The following is a 15,827-nucleotide window of genomic DNA, read 5'->3' on the forward strand; positions in this document are numbered from 1 at the left end:
ACCATTTTAATGCCTTATTTTCAATGTTTAATGATCTTAATAGAGAGACACTGGCCTCCGACAAAATACTAACAAAACACAAATGGTATAGTACAGGCTTACTTTTCCCTCCCCTTCAATTAAGCAAATTTCAGAAAAGCAAATTAGAGGATATGTAGACTCTGTATGACAGTACAAAACAGCTAACAAAAGAAATGTTAACGGTGAAGAAGAGCTTTATGAAAAGTAATGTGCATATAATGCAGAATAAATATAGAATGTAATCTATCAGCACAAGGCCAATCAGCTCTTTGCACAAGTCAAATCCAATGGCTTGAGTATTAAATCTTCTAAAGCTATTTTAAGAGGTTCCATTAATGCAGCGCAGCAATGTAATAGCACTAAGCTTGGCAATGTATGCTGTATTTAGTATGCACTCCACATTAGAGCTGCAGCTTTAAGGTGCTCCAACTCTTAAGCCTCATTTTACATTTTAAATAAAAATCAAAAATTTATTTCAGAAATTAACATTTTGGGATACAGTATAGGAGAAATTTAAGACATGACATGTGGTAAGTGTAGCATGCTTGAGAAGTAAAGGGCGACTTTGGACCTAAGATTTTCCCAGTGTCATGTCTGGATCTGTTGTAGACTAATTAATGGAGACTGATTGAAGTGATTGGTCAACAGCTCCTTTATCGTAGTATCAGGCAATTACCATGATGGTAGAAGGCTACCAAGATAGACCCTGGGCTTTGTCGAGCAATTCCTTTGTTGCTAATATTTTTTCTCAACTATTTATCATCAACTTCCCTCTTAAATGTCCTTACTGACTTAATTTTCATAGCCATTTATGGCAAAGCAATCTATATCCAAACTCTCTGTTGGAAAACTTGTCTTCCAGTACTAGCCCTTTATTTATTCTGACAGGAAATTCTCCTGATGTTCTGGCAACAATTTTCCCTCATCCAACACCACCAACATACAAGCAAATTAATTGATCTTTCATCTTGTTGCTGTCATGGGCCAATTTGTGATGCATAAAATGGTTGCCATGTTTGCAAACGTAACTTTTACAACACTTTAAAATATATTCATTGTATGTGAAACCAGGAAATACATTTGCTATTTTATTTTATTTTTTCCATATGTAATCTTGCTTTTAAAGATCTGTTTATCTCACATTCCTGGAACTCGGCCTCTGCACTACATTCATTTGTTTTACTGTTTTTACTAGGTGGGGGGGGGGGGGGAAAGAGAAAGATTGTTTCCATATTTACGAAAGGATATACTTGCTTTGGAGGCAGTTCAGAGAAGGTTCACGAGGTTGATTCCGGAGATGAAGAAAGATTGACTTATGAGGAAAGGTTGAGTAGGTCGGGCCTCTACTCATTGGAATTCAGAAGAATGAGAGGTGATCTTATCGAAACATACAAGATTATGAGGGGGCTTGACAAGGTGGATGCAGAGAGAATAGAACTAGAGGGCATGATCTTAAAATAAGGGGTCGCCCATTTAAAACTGAGATGAGGAGAAATTTCTTCTCTCAGAAGGTTATAAATCTGTGGAATTCGCTGCCTCAGAGAGCTGTGGAAGCTGGGACATGGAATAAATTTAAGACAGTAATAGACAGTTTCTTAAACAATAAGGGGATAAGGGGTTATGGAAAGTGGAGTTGAGTCCACGATCAGATCAGTCATGATCTTATTGAATGGCGGAGCAGGTTCGAGGGGCCATATGACCTATTCCTGTTCCTATTTCTTATGTTCTTATGTAAACGGGGGGGAGGGAGAGATGAACCCGGGATGGAGTGGGGGGGGGGGCGGTGAAAGGAGGAAGCAGGGGGTGGGGAAATAGAGGAAGCGGGGGTGGGGGGGGGGGGTTTACAGAGGAAGCGGGATGGGGGGGCACAGAGGAAGCGGGGTGGGGGGGGGCACAGAGGAAGCGGGGTGGGGGGGGCACAGAGGAAGCGGGGTGGGGGGGCACAGAGGAAGCGGGGTGGGGGGGGCACAGAGGAAGCGGGGTGGGGGGGCACAGAGGAAGCGGGGTGGGGGGCACAGAGGAAGCGGGGTGGGGGGCACAGAGGAAGCGGGGTGGGGGGCACAGAGGAGGCGGGGTGGGGGGAGGGGTATCGAGGAAGCGGGGTGGGGGGAGGGGTATAGAGGAAGCGGGGTGGGAGGAGGGGTATAGAGGAAGCGGGGTGGGGGGAGGGGTATAGAGGAAGCGGGGTGGGGGGAGGGGTATAGAGGAAGCGGGGTGGGGGGAGGGGCATAGAGGAAGCGGGGTGGGGGGAGGGGCATAGAGGAAGCGGGTTGGGGGAGGGGCATAGAGGAAGCGGGGTGGGGGAGGGGTATAGAGGAAGCGGGGTGGGGGGAGGGGTATAGAGGAAACGGAGTGGGGGAGGGTTATAGAGGAAGCAGGATGGGGGGGTTATAGAGGAAGCAGGATGGGGGGGTTATAGAGGAAGCAGGATGGGGGGGTTATAGAGGAAGCAGGATGGGGGGGTTATAGAGGAAGCAGGGTGGGGGGGGGTTATAGAGGAAGCAGGGTGGGGGGGGGTTATAGAGGAAGCAGGGTGGGGGGGGGTTATAGAGGAAGCAGGGTGGGGGGGGTTATAGAGGAAGCAGGGTGGGGGGGGGTTATAGAGGAAGCAGGGTGGGGGGGGGTTATAGAGGAAGCAGGGTGGGGGGGGTTATAGAGGAAGCAGGGTGGGGGGGGTTATAGAGGAAGCAGGGTGGGGGGGGGTTATAGAGGAAGCAGGGTGGGGGGGGGTTATACAGGAAGCAGGGTGGGGGGGGGTTATACAGGAAGCAGGGGGGGGTTATAGAGGAAGCGGGGGGGGGGTTATAGAGGAAGCGGGGGGGGGTTATAGAGGAAGCGGGGGGGGGGTTATAGAGGAAGCGGGGGGGGGTTATAGAGGAAGCGGCGGGGGGGTTATAGAGGAAGCGGGGGGGGGTTATAGAGGAAGCGGGGGGGGGGTTATAGAGGAAGCAGGGTGGGGGGGGGTTATAGAGGAAGCAGGGTGGGGGGGGGGTTATAGAGGAAGCAGGGTGGGGGGGGGGTTATAGAGGAAGCAGGGTGGGGGGGGGGTTATAGAGGAAGCAGGGTGGGGGGGGGGTTATAGAGGAAGCAGGGTGGGGGGGGGGGTTATAGAGGAAGCAGGGTGGGGGGGGGGGGTTATAGAGGAAGCAGGGTGGGGGGGGTTATAGAGGAAGCAGGGTGGGGGGGGTTATAGAGGAAGCAGGGTGGGGGGGGGGGTTATAGAGGAAGCAGGGTGGGGGGGGGGTTATAGAGGAGAGAAATAAGAGATAGTGACAAACAAATCCATGTCACTGACAGAATCTATACAGACAGTTTGAATGGCTTTCGCCTCAGAACAGATCATTCTTCTTCGGATCAGGCCTTTGAAGCCATGTAATTGAAACTTTTAGAATTCTGGGTTATTCTGCCTACAGTGTTAATAGCTGAATGATTAGAGATGCTTTAAATATAAAGTATACAAACAAACATTTATTAAAATAAATATAGTTACTTGAAGGTTAACCGGGAACTGTTACACAACCTATACTATATAGGACAATGCCATTGCAGTAAACAAGATTTGGATATTTCTGGTTTCTGAGCCATTGACTCATCCTTCTCATTGATAAGTGGTTGAATTCTTGTGAAATGAACTAAGTTGTCCAGTAATACGCCATTGAATTAGTTACACAATTGTTAAATTATATTCTGGCAATTTCCATGGTTGAAAAAAAATTAAGTTTTTCTTTTTGCAAATGACCTCTTCTGTCTTTGAGGTAAGCTGACTCAACGCTCGGCCAGATCTGTTTCAGTCATCAAAGGTTACATTTAATGCTGTTGTCCTGCTGCACTTCAAACTGGAAGCAAACTAGGGTTTATATACAGGAAATCGATCCTTTCATGTGCCACCGGATTTTGACCAGGCAGATTTCGAACTCGTTATTCCGACTACGGATTACCTTGGTGCTCTATCTTTTGTACCACAGTACTAGCCCACGCAGAGAATGAATGGTCTTACCTCCGACAACCAGTTCTCATTCCCGTGTTCGCATCTGTGCCGAGGTCGTTGTCCTTTCCTTTGCTGGCTGCTGTCTTGTGGCGGTGCTTCAATCTCGGTGCAGACTGTGCCGAGTCCTTTTGCAGGGTCGTGACAGTCGTGTCATGTTCTACTGTCAGGGAATTATTCCTCCTTCGCATTACTAGAAAAAACAAAACGCCAAGTGCCACCTTTATTTCGGGGAGGGGAGGGGGGAAATAGAAGAGCTGAAGTCAGAGGGGTGGGGAGGGTTAAAGGAACCGGTGGGGATGAGCCGTGCGAAAGCAGACCGTGCGGACTTCAGTCTCTCAGTGTTTTGGTTTTGCTAAGGGCGCCCAGTTTGCTACATTGTTCGCAGCGACTCCCACCGCTTCGAATCAGCTGATCAACCACAACCTCCAACCTCTCACCCGTTTGCAGCGCACACGCCTCCCACATTTTAAGAATCAAAGTGTTGAATTCGACAACCATCTTTCAGGCAGGCAGGGGGAAAAAAAGTCACTCAATAATTGAGCTTGTAACATTTACCTTTTAAGAAAACATCTCCCAGCTGAATTACAAATATATACAACCAGTTTTTTTTTTGTGTGTGAATATCTGAATATCAAAAACACGATGCATGAGCTGTCTGGCTGCAAGTTGCAAGTCAGTAATTCAACTGAGAGTGTAGCACAAGTGCTTAATTTAAAAAAAGTGTGCAATCCTATCTACTTCCACTCGCAGGTCAGTAAGCAGAGGATGCATATTTAAGGTCATTGCCAAAAGAACCAGAAACAAGATGAGCATTTTTTATTACACAAGTTGTTCTGATCTGGAATGCACTGCCCGACGGTGTGAAAGCAGATTCAATAGTAACTTTCAAAAGGAATTGGATAAATACTTCAAAAGGAAAATAGTTGCAAGGCTATGGGGAAAGAGCATATGACTTTACTTGGATATATTATTTGCCGTCACACGATTTCCTTGACTTCGGTTAGGTGGAAGAATAATCACTCTCAGATAGTAATTTGGACCAGAGGTCCTCAACCGGGAATCCATGAGAAGATTTCAGGGAGTCTGCCAGTTGGTTTCTCCCTTCAATATACAAGGGAGGCTATTGATTTTTATGATATAAACATTAGTAGTCTCCCCTGTATAGACAAGTGAAATATTCTCAGCTATACAAAGACTGCACCAATGTTACCCCTAATTTTTTTGGGGGTACGCGGCCCATTCAAAGTTTTGCACATTCGTGAAATTTCACATTGGGAAAGCCGGACGGTCCTGGGCTACGCGGGGCGGCCGTGGCTTAGAGGGAACGTTGCTGTGCACAAGCAGTCAATTCAGGTTCTCACTATTGGTCACCATTTCAACACTTACAAAAGTCAACAACACGATCAATAACTTGTATTTATATAGCGCCTTTAATGTAATGAAACGTCCCGAGGCGCTTCACAGGAGTATTATGAGATTTTTTTTTAATTAACACCGAGCCGCATAAGTAGAAATTAGGCTTGGACAAAGAGATTGGTTTTAAGAGCATCTTGAAGGAGGAAAGAGAGGTAGAGAGGCGGAGAGGTTTAGGCAGGGAGTTCCAGTGCTTGGGGCCTAGGCAACAGAAGGCACGGCCACCAATGGTTGAGCGATTATAATCAGGGATGGTCAAGAGGCCAGAATTAGAGGAGCGCAGACATCACGGGAGGTTGTGGGGCTGGAGGAGATTACAGAGATAGGGAGGGGCGAGGTCATGGAGGGATTTGTAAACAAGGATGAGAATTTTGAAATAGAGTGTTGCTTAATTGGAAGCCAATGTAGGTGAGCGAGCACAAGGGCGATGCATGAGCGGGACTTGGTGCAAGTTAGGACAAGGGCAGCCGAGTTTTGGATCACCTCTAGTTTACGTAGGGTATAATGTGGGAGACCAGCCAGGAGTGCATTGGAATAGTCAAGTCTAGTGGTAACAAAGGCATGGATGAAGTCGTCAGCAGCAGATGAGCTGAGGCAAGGGCGGAGACGGGTGATGTTACAGAGGTGGAAATAAGTGGTCTTAGTTATGCTGCGGATATGTGGTCGAAAACTCCTTTCAGGTCAAATATGATGCTAAGGTTGTGAACAGTGTGGTTCAGCCTCAAACAGGATTTGGGGAGAGGGATGGAGTCAGTGGCTAGGAAACAGCATTTGTGGTGGGGACTGAAAACAATGACATTGGTCTTCCCAATATTCAATTGGAGAAAATTTATGCTCATCCAGAACTGGTTGTCGGACAAGTCCCTTTGCGTGTAAAGCAGTATTTATCACGATATGTTTTTTGGTGATCCAGCCCTAATTGCTTCAACGTTCATTAACCACTCGCCGTTTTTAAATCGAGGGAATTATAACGCGAGTTGGGAGAGGGGAAATCTATGAGTTAGTCTGGCATTGTGTGGGCTGAGGTACTGTGAGCTTTCCTTTCAATCCTTTTCTTTCCCGTGTCGGTTGGAAGCCGCTCGCGCATTTGAAAAATGTGCAGTCAATGGGGAGAGTGCGCAAAAGGTTTGGAGAGGATGAAATGGGGGGGGTCTGCCTTTGTCACTAAAGGATTTATGGGCTATGAGGAAGGTGAGTAAAGTCGTTCAGGGACCTGCTTCTCCATTTCTCTCATGTGCCATCCGCCTCCGTCATTACTGGTGCTGTTAATTCAAGTCAAGGGTTATGGGGAACAGGCAGGAAAGTGGAGTGGAGGCCAAGATCAGCTCAGCCATGATCTTACTGAATGACGGAGCAGGCTCGAGGGGCCGTGTGGCCAACTTCTTATCCTGTTTCTTATGTTCTTATGTAAGTCGCTGGCTTTCACAGTCGTGTTGGGGCTTGGTATCAAAATAAGAGGGAAGTTCTGTTATGGAGAACATGGAACTGGAATTTTAGTCCAGTGCGACTGAGTGTGCACAAAGCGAGCCTGTAGTGAGCACTGCGCTTCTTCCTCCTGGTTCATTTCCTGTTAAGCAAATGGTTGATGGGGTGGAGCAGACCCTGGGCAGCAGCTGGGCACATAATGTAAATTTAGGATAAAAACAGGTTGTCAGACATGAAACGTTAACTCTGTTTCTCTCTCCACAGATGCTGCCTGACCTGCTGAGTGTTTCCAGCATTTTTTGTTTTTATTTCAGATTTCCCACATCCGCAGTATTTTGTTTATGTAAATTTAGGACTTAATAAATTCTTCTTTATACAAGGCAGAGCATACAGTAAAAATACTTGTGTGACAGGGATCCGTGGAATTTTTATAACACAGGAGGTGGGCCTCGGAAGCAAAAAGGGTGAGAACGCCTGACTTAGACTATAACTACGAGACAGATTTATTGATCAGTAAGTGATTTAACAGTATTAAATACAAACAGTAAATATACAGTCATTGCAGACTTTACTATTTGAATAAACTTGCATTTAAATAGCACCTTTCACAACCTCATGATGTCCCAAAGTGCTTTACAGCCAATTAAGTACTTTTTGAAATGTACTCACTATTGTAATGTAGGAAATATGCAACCAATATGTGCACAACAAGGTCCCACAAACAGCAATTAAATAAATGATCAGATCATCTGTTTTTTGCGTTAATTGAGAGATAAACATTGGCCAGGGCACTGAGAGAACTCCCCTGCTCTTCTTTAAATAGTGCCACAGGATGTTTTACATCCACTCATAAGAACATAAGAACATAAGAATTGGGAACAGGAGTAGGCCATCTAGCCCCTCGAGCCTGCTCCGCCATTCAATAAGATCATGGCTGATCTGGCCGTGGACTCAGCTCCACTTACCCGCCTTCTCCCCGTAACCCTTAATTCCCTTATTGGTTAAAAATCTATCTGTCTGTGACTTGAATACATTCAATGAGCTAGCCTCAACTGCTTCCTTGGCAGAGAATTCCACAGATTCACAACCCTCTGGGAGAAGAAATTCCTTCTCAACTCGGTTTTAAATTGGCTCCCCCGTATTTTGAGGCTGTGCCCCCTAGTTCTAGTCTCCCCAACCAGTGGAAACAACCTCTCTGCCTCTATCTTGTCTATCCCTTTCATGATTTTAAATGTTTCTATAAGATCACCCCTTATCCTTCTGAACTCCAACGAGTAAAGAGAGGGAAGACGGAGCCTCGGTTTAATGTCTCATCTGAAAAACTGGATTTTCCTTAGATTATTGACAACAAAGCTGTATTAACACTCAACATAAACCTGACCCTTGTATCCCAGTTTATGTATCATGTGGATGTTTGCTACCAGATAGTCCCTGGCCTGCTATGTCACTGTCAGCAACTGAATGAGAGCTGACTGGGAAAAAGCTACGGTCAGATATATCATTCAAAATCCTTTTTTAAAGATGTATTGAAACCAAAGAATTTACAAAATGTATCTCTCTTAACTATAATTATCTGATCAGCTATTTACAGGATTCAACGTAGTGATTTCCCACACAATTAAGGTGTCACTTACAATAGGATTGAAAGACATCTGTCAGGCAGTCTGTTTCTGTCCAACAGTGTCTAGCTGATCAAATTAAATAGAGTGACACCTAAGCTGATAAGTGTCAAGAAATGCTTCTTAGGAATAATGTCTTTGAAGTGTCCTTTACATACCAGACCGTAATGTATATTCTCATCAGCTTGAGGAAACACGTAGCAGTCTCTAACACGTAAAGTGACTGCCAAACCTCTGTGCATAGATATTAAAATACATATAGACTTTCTTGTTAGAAATGTGACCAAAACTTCCTATTCATCACAGCTTATCTGAAACCATCTTGTTGAGCAGCCCACAACTCCTCCCCCCGCAACAGATATTTTATGCCTTAGAACCTGATTTAATCCCCTATTCCTGCTGCTTACTCATCTGCAGCTTAATGGTGCACAATTTCAGTATCTGGTTTGATAGAGTTGAGCTTCAAACTGCACGGCGAATTACTCATCAAAAGTGCCTATTTCTACTTCTGCGACAGCACTGCCACCGAAATCCTCAACCAGGCCCTTTTTACCTTCAGGCATAACCTCTTAAACTCTCGTTGCAGATTCCCACTCAAGACAAACTCCAACTCATCCGATCCTGTTCTGCAAGATCTTTCATCCGCTGTCCTTGCCAACCTCCACTGGTTTCCCACCGCAGACACCGACTGCAAATCTTCAACCTTGTTTACAAATACCTCAAAGGCCTTACTCCACCCTATCTCTTAGCAGGCGTCAAGGTTGGATGCCTGGAAGTTTTACTTTTCCCACGGGGGATTCTGGAGGAGGTGATGGAGACTGAATATCACCGAGAAGGCTTAGATAGATTTCTAGGACCCACATGGTGGGTATATTATTTCTGGATAGTAACTTGTGGCCCTGGGGCCTGATGGACCTAGCTGCTTGCCTAGGAGATATCAGAGAGCACTTCTGAATTGGTTCGCGGTCTTCCAGGAAGTGTGGCAGCCGGGGGTGGGGGGGAGCAGATGTTTGGTGAATGGAGATCAAATCGGTTGATGGATAGAGGTGAGCAGGTGTTGGCTTAAAGGCCTTTTTTCATCCTAGATACTCAAGCGTAAGCCTCTAGAACCTCCTCCAGTCCTATGTTCTAGTTTGCAACTTCCGGTCTTCTATCATTCCTTCCCCCCTCCCCTTTCCACCCCAGACCATTCAACATCAATTGATCATGGTTTCGGTCATCGTGATGCTAAGCACTAGAGATTTCCTCCCTTAATCATTCTGTCTTGTCACATCATTCCCCAAATTGTCAAAACTTGCCTACTTATCCATACTTTAGCCACTTCCCCAACCCTCTTCCTAAATTGCTGCTGAATCCAATCCCTCGTTTGTAAAGCTTCTTGAGAAGTCTCACTGTTTAAAGGCATCATTGACTGCAAGCAGTTATTTTCTAATACCCTAGCCATAATTGAGGCTCAATCAGAATGTTTGAGATTGTACGCCACACTACTAAATATGAAAATAAATGACATTATGTGGCTGGGGAAGATTACCTGGAAATACACCATATTTTATTGACAAAAATGCAAAATATTACACTTATTCAGGGCATAAAACAGGCAAGAGACCCTGAAACTTTCGGAGTGTCATAAAAACCCAGCTGGTTCAGTCATGTCCTTTAGGGAAATAAACCTGCCCTCCTTACCCAGTCTGCTTTATATGTGATTCCAGTCCCACACCAATGTCGTTGACTCTTAACTGCCCTCTGATGTGGCCTCACAAGCTACACAGTTGTATAAAGCCACGACAAAGAGCGCAGTTCAAGAAGAACACCCACTACCACCTCAGGGAAATTAGGGATAGGCAATAAATGTCGGCCTTACCAGTGACGTCCACATCCAGAGAATGAATTTTAAAATCTGTGGCACCTTACAACATGTAAAAAGTCAATCAACTTGGTCGTACAGAGGCTGTCAAATACTCAACTAACATTAGCCGCAGACTACTCGAGTACTTGTATTGATTCAGCAGTATTGCTATCCTACTTCTTCTATCCCGCTGGGCAGGCCACATAGTCCATATGCCAGACACGAGACTCCCAAAGCAATTGCTCTACTCGGAGCCCCTCCATGGCAAACGAGCCAAAGGTGGGCAGCAGAAACGCTACAAGGACACCCTCAAAGCCTCCCTGATAAAAGTGCAACATCCCCACTGACACCTGCGAGTCCCTGGCCCAAGACCGCCCTAAGTGGAGGAAGTGCATCCGAGAGGGCGCTGAGCACCTCGAGTCTCAACGTCGAGAGCATGCAGAAATCAAGCGCAGGCAGCGGAAAGAGCGTGTGGCGAACCAGTCCCACCCACCTCTACCCTCAACGACTATCTGTCCTACCCGTGACAGAATCTGTGGTTCTCGTATTGGACTGTTCAGCCACCAAAGAACTCACTTCAGGAGTGGAAGTAAGTCTTCCTCGATTCCGAGGGACTGTTGATGATGATTATGAATTGTAATAGCCAGCCATTAAAACCTTTGCACAAGTTGACATCAGCAAAATCATCTTCAATCCCTAACTTCAGGCTCCCATGATATGAAATGCTGTGCACAAATTAACACCATTTCCAACATTTAAGATGATTTAAACAAAATTAAAGTGCAGTGGATGGAAGTCAAGTAGCGCACTATCCTTCAATTTCTGACTCAACTAGAATCATAGGGCCCAAGTTTCCACATGATTCGCGCCTGATTTTTAGGAGCAACTGGTGGAGAACGGACTATTTTAGAAATCGCAATTCTCCACATTTTTTTTTCTGCAGTTCTAGTCAGGTAGAACAGTTCTAGTTTAGAACAGAATTTTTTCTTCAAAAGGGGGCGTGTCCGGCCACTGACGCCTGATTTGAAAGTTTCCACAGTGAAAATGTACTCCAAACTAAAGTAGAATGGCGCCAGTGAAGATTTTTGTAGAACTGAAAAAACCTGTTCTACACATTAAAAAATCAGGCGCAGGTTACAAATTAGGCGTCCAGAATGAGGTGGGGGGGAAGGGAACTCATTAAATTTGACAATAAATCCTTATTTATACTTCTACAAATATTATACAAATAAATCCAACCTGAATAAACATTTATAAGCCAAGAAAAGATTAAATAAACCATCTTCCTACCTGTGTGTAAGTGCTTCAGCCAGGGAGAATTCTGCAGCTGTTCGTGCTGCTGAGCGAGAGAGGGAGAGAGAGAGAGGGGAGGGAGGGAGAGAGAGGGAGGGGAGAGAGAGGGAGCGGGCCTCGGGTCGGGGCGGGGGGGGAGGGGGAGAGCGGGTCTCGGGTCTCTGTCGGGGCGGGGGGGAGCGGGTGTCGGGTCTCTGTCGGGGCGGGGGGGGGGGGGAGAGCGGGTGTCGGGTCGGGGCGGGGGGGGGAGCGGGTCTCGGGTCTCGGTCGGGGCGGGGGGGGGGAGCGGGTGTCGGGTCGGGTAGGGTCTGGTCGGCGGGGGGAGCGAGTGTCGGGTCTGGTCGGGCGGGGAGCAGGAGCTGGCCGTGGGAGGAGCCTCATTCACGCAGCCCCAGTGAGGCCATTGGGCCAGGGCTAGGGGCTGTGTGCTTCGGGCCCCTCCCACACAGTTCGGCGCCTGGAGCTACTGCACTTGCGTGCCGACTGTAGCGCGCATGTGCAGAGGTCCCGGCACTGTTTTCAGCGCAAGGACCTGGCTCCGCCCCCCCACAGCTCGTGCCGGCTGCGCCGAGTGCCACAGGACCTGTAAGTCGGTGGAGACTACTGAGGATTTTTTTAGGCGCCGTTTTAGGCGCGATAAACGGGCGCCCAGCTCGGAGGGGCGCCCGTTTTTTTTCTTCTGGAAACTTGGGCCCATAGTATGGATGTTTCTTTCCATTGGCTGTCTCAACCAGTTCCTGATGGGTGAGAGTTCATAGCACAGAACTTCTGAGAGTTTAATGTCACTCAGAGAAGCCAGACAGCAAAAAATGGCTGATGTGGGAAATAAATACTTTATGCTGGTACTTCTGAGGTCGCAGCAAAGCACAGCAAGCATGTACCTTGCATCTTGTCTGCGCTGTACCCAATTTGTCTGATATTGATGCTACATCATCACTAGAATCCTCCTCAACCGTCTTCTTCCTGTAGCTGAGGGTACAACGGACATGATCTTCACGGCGCGACAACTGCAAGAGAAATGCAGGGAACAGCACTAACCCTTGTACATGGCCTTCTTTGACCTCACAAAGGCCTTTGACACTATTAACCGCGAGGGACTATGGAGCTTCCTTCTCCGTTTCGGCTGCCCCCAAAAGTTTGTCATCATCCTTCGCCTGCTCCATGACGACATGCAAGCCGTGATCCTGACCAACGGATCCACCACAGACCCAATCCACGTCTGGACCGGGGTCAAGCAGGGCTGCGTCATCGCGCCATCCCTCTTCTCGATCTTCCTCGCTGCAATGCTCCATCTCACACTCAACAAGCTCCCCGCTGGAATGGAACTAAACTATAGAACCAGTGGGAACCTGTTCAACCTTCATCGTCTCCAGGCTAGATCCAAAACCATCCCATCCTCTGTCATTGAACTACTGTTCGCGGACGACGCTTGTATCTGCGCACATTCAAAGGCTGAACTCCAAGCCATCGTCAACATCTTCACCAAGGCTTACGAAAGCATGGGCCTTACACTAAACATCCGTAGGACAAAGGTCCTCCACCAACCTGACCCCGCCATACAGCACTGCCTCCGGTCATCAAAATCCACGGACAACATGGAGCACTTACCATACCTCAGGAGCCTACTATCAGCAAGGGCAGACATCGACGACGAGGTCCAATACCGCCTCTAGTGTGCCAGCGCAGTCTTCGGTTGCCTGAGGAAGAGAGTGTTCCAGGATCAGGCCCTCAAATCTGGCACCAAGTTTATGGTCTACAGGGCTGTAGTGATACCCGCCCTCATGAATGGCTCAGAGTCGTGGACCATGTACAGCAGACACCTCAAATCGCTGGAGAAATACCACCAACGATGTCTCTGCAAGATCCTGCAAATCCCCTGGGAGGATAGACGCACCAATGTCAGTGTTCTCAATCAGGCCAACATCCCCAGCATCGAAGCACTGACCACACTCGACCAGCTCCGTTGGGCGGGCCACATTGTCTGCATGCCCGACACAAGACTCCTAAAGCAAGCGCTCTGCTCGGAACTCCTACACGGCAAGCGAGCCCCAGGTGGGCAGAGGAAACGTTTCAAGGATACCCTCAAAGCCTCCTTGATAAAGTGCAACATCCCCACCGACACCTGGGAATCCCTGGCCAAAGTGGAGGAAGAGCAACCTGGAGGGCGCTGAGCACCTCGAGTCTCATCGCCGAGAGCATGCAGAAACCAAGCGCAGGCAGCAGAAGGAGCGTGCGGCAAACCAGACTCCCCATCCCACCCTTTCCTTCAACGACTGTCTGCCCCACTTGTGACAGAGAATGTAATTCCCATATTGGATTGTACAGTCACCTGAGAACTCACTTTTAGAGTGGAAGCAAGTCTTCCTCGATTTCGATGAACTGCCTATGACGATGATAGCCAAAGTCAAAAAGTCTCCCATTCTCCCTCACAAGATCACAAAGATTCACCATCAAGTATTTAGTTAAAAACACACAAGGGGGAAGTGGTTTATTCTAAACATTTATCCATAATGTCATCATTTCCCTTTAAAAGGCGACAGGTCATCATCTAATCTTAAGTTAACCATATTGATTTAGAATCTAGGAAGTTGTAAGTTTTAACCACTGAAATGCGCAAGACTTGAATTTTCCCATCTACAGAAATGCCCAAGGACCAGACCAATAATTTACAACGAAAATGCGGTTGCAAAATATAACTGGTCACGATCTCTGTGGCGAAAACTTGAGGTTTATCGACGTGTAATTGATTAAGCGCTGTGAAGAGAATTCCCAGTGCGATGCAGCTGTACCATCAAGCTGTCTAAGCAGACAGCAAACCAGGAAATAAAAAGCAGCTTTTATCCTCACTTTAAAAAAAATGTTAGAGCAAAATAAAGATTGGAACTTTCACATGGTGATAAGGCAGAAGCTGAAATATCATGAACAAACTTTAAATTATATTTTTTTAATGAATTGTAATTATCATAATGGAGAAATTTGACACTCCACAAATATAAAAATGAGTTTTTCAGGGCCAGAATGGTTGCTTAGCAGTCAATATACTGTTATACGTCTAACTGGAGTTTTCGAACAAGGCTTAACATTTAATGCGGCATTTATCAGCAACATTAGCACAGAAAAAGTTAAGTTTTCATCAGTTCCACTGATTGCCGGCTATGCAGTGGTGGTGGGGGTTTCAAAAAGCGCAGCTCGTGACAGAGCAGCAAATAACTGACCGCAACTTCAGAATCTCCGCGTTTAAATCATCATCATCATGGGCAGTCCCTCAAAATCGAGGAAGACTTGCTTCCACTAAAAGTGAGTTCTCAGGTGACTGTACAGTCCAATACGGGAATTACAGTCTCTGTCACAAGTGGGGCAGACAGTGGTTGAAAGAAAGGATGGGTGGGGAGTCTGGTTTGCCGCACCCTTCTTCCGCTGCCTGGGCTTGTTTTCTGCATTCTCTCGGCGTTTAGATGCACATGCGCTAAATCCTGAAGTTGCGGTCAGTTTTAGAGAGGCAAATGATGGTAAACATTGACAGTTTGCTGTCATTACCCACCAGCAAAATATGGGCCAACGGCAACCTCATTGGTTAGAAACATAGAAAATAGGTGCAGGAGTAGGCCATTCGGCCCTTCGAGCCTGCACCACCATTCAATAAGATCATGGCTGATCATTCACCTCAGTACCCCTTTCCTGCTTTCTCTCCATACCCCTTTATCCCTTTAGCCGTCAAGGCCACATCTAACTCCTTCTTGAATATATCTAAGGAACTGGCGTCAACAACTCTCTGTGGTAGAGAATTCCACAGGTTAACAACTCTCTGAGTTTATTAGAAGTAGGCATGTTATGCAACACCCCTCCCCTCTGCCCTCAGATGTGCTGGTCACCCCAGACCACTGACCCTTGCCCCTTGCTCCTTGCCACTGCCCAGGCCCAGGAGGAGGGATGGGGGGGGTCAGAGCGCAGGCGCACTCCTGCGCCACGCCGGTTGGGCTCGCGGCCAGGCAGGCCGTTTGAAAGGGTAGCAGCTCGAGCCAGCGGGGAAAGAAACACAACCCGTGAATCTGGAGAGGGAGACGCAACGCGCATTTAATTATACATTGTATATTTAAAAAATAAATCACACAGCCGCATGTACCTCTTCTGCAAACACTGGGAAAACATTGTTCGCTGTTTATATATTACAGCGATGCCGACCTCCGGGAGAAGTGACGTCACCGCCGGCTCGCGCTCGCCT

At 47.0% G+C, this 15,827-nt stretch overlaps 1 protein-coding gene across 2 annotated transcripts in view; it reads right to left on the bottom strand.

Annotated features, from left to right (window-relative positions):
• Positions 1-15,815, bottom strand: part of abhd12 (abhydrolase domain containing 12, lysophospholipase) — a 182,851-nt gene extending 167,036 nt beyond the window's left edge. The window contains exons 1-3 of one of the 2 annotated variants that reach the window (XM_070890049.1): positions 15,729-15,815; positions 13,214-13,302; positions 4,019-4,199 (exon numbers count right to left, since the gene is read on the bottom strand). In XM_070890049.1, the coding sequence (XP_070746150.1) occupies positions 4,019-4,199; positions 13,214-13,250 (218 nt within the window). In that variant the 5' untranslated portion in view covers positions 13,251-13,302; positions 15,729-15,815. The remainder of the gene's footprint in view (positions 1-4,018; positions 4,200-13,213; positions 13,303-15,728) is intronic. The other variant, XM_070890050.1, reaches the window with a different exon arrangement.
• Positions 15,816-15,827: the final 12 nt, after the last annotated feature.

This window comes from Pristiophorus japonicus, chromosome 9 (genome assembly GCF_044704955.1).
Source record: "Pristiophorus japonicus isolate sPriJap1 chromosome 9, sPriJap1.hap1, whole genome shotgun sequence".
NCBI lineage: Eukaryota > Metazoa > Chordata > Chondrichthyes > Pristiophoridae > Pristiophorus > Pristiophorus japonicus.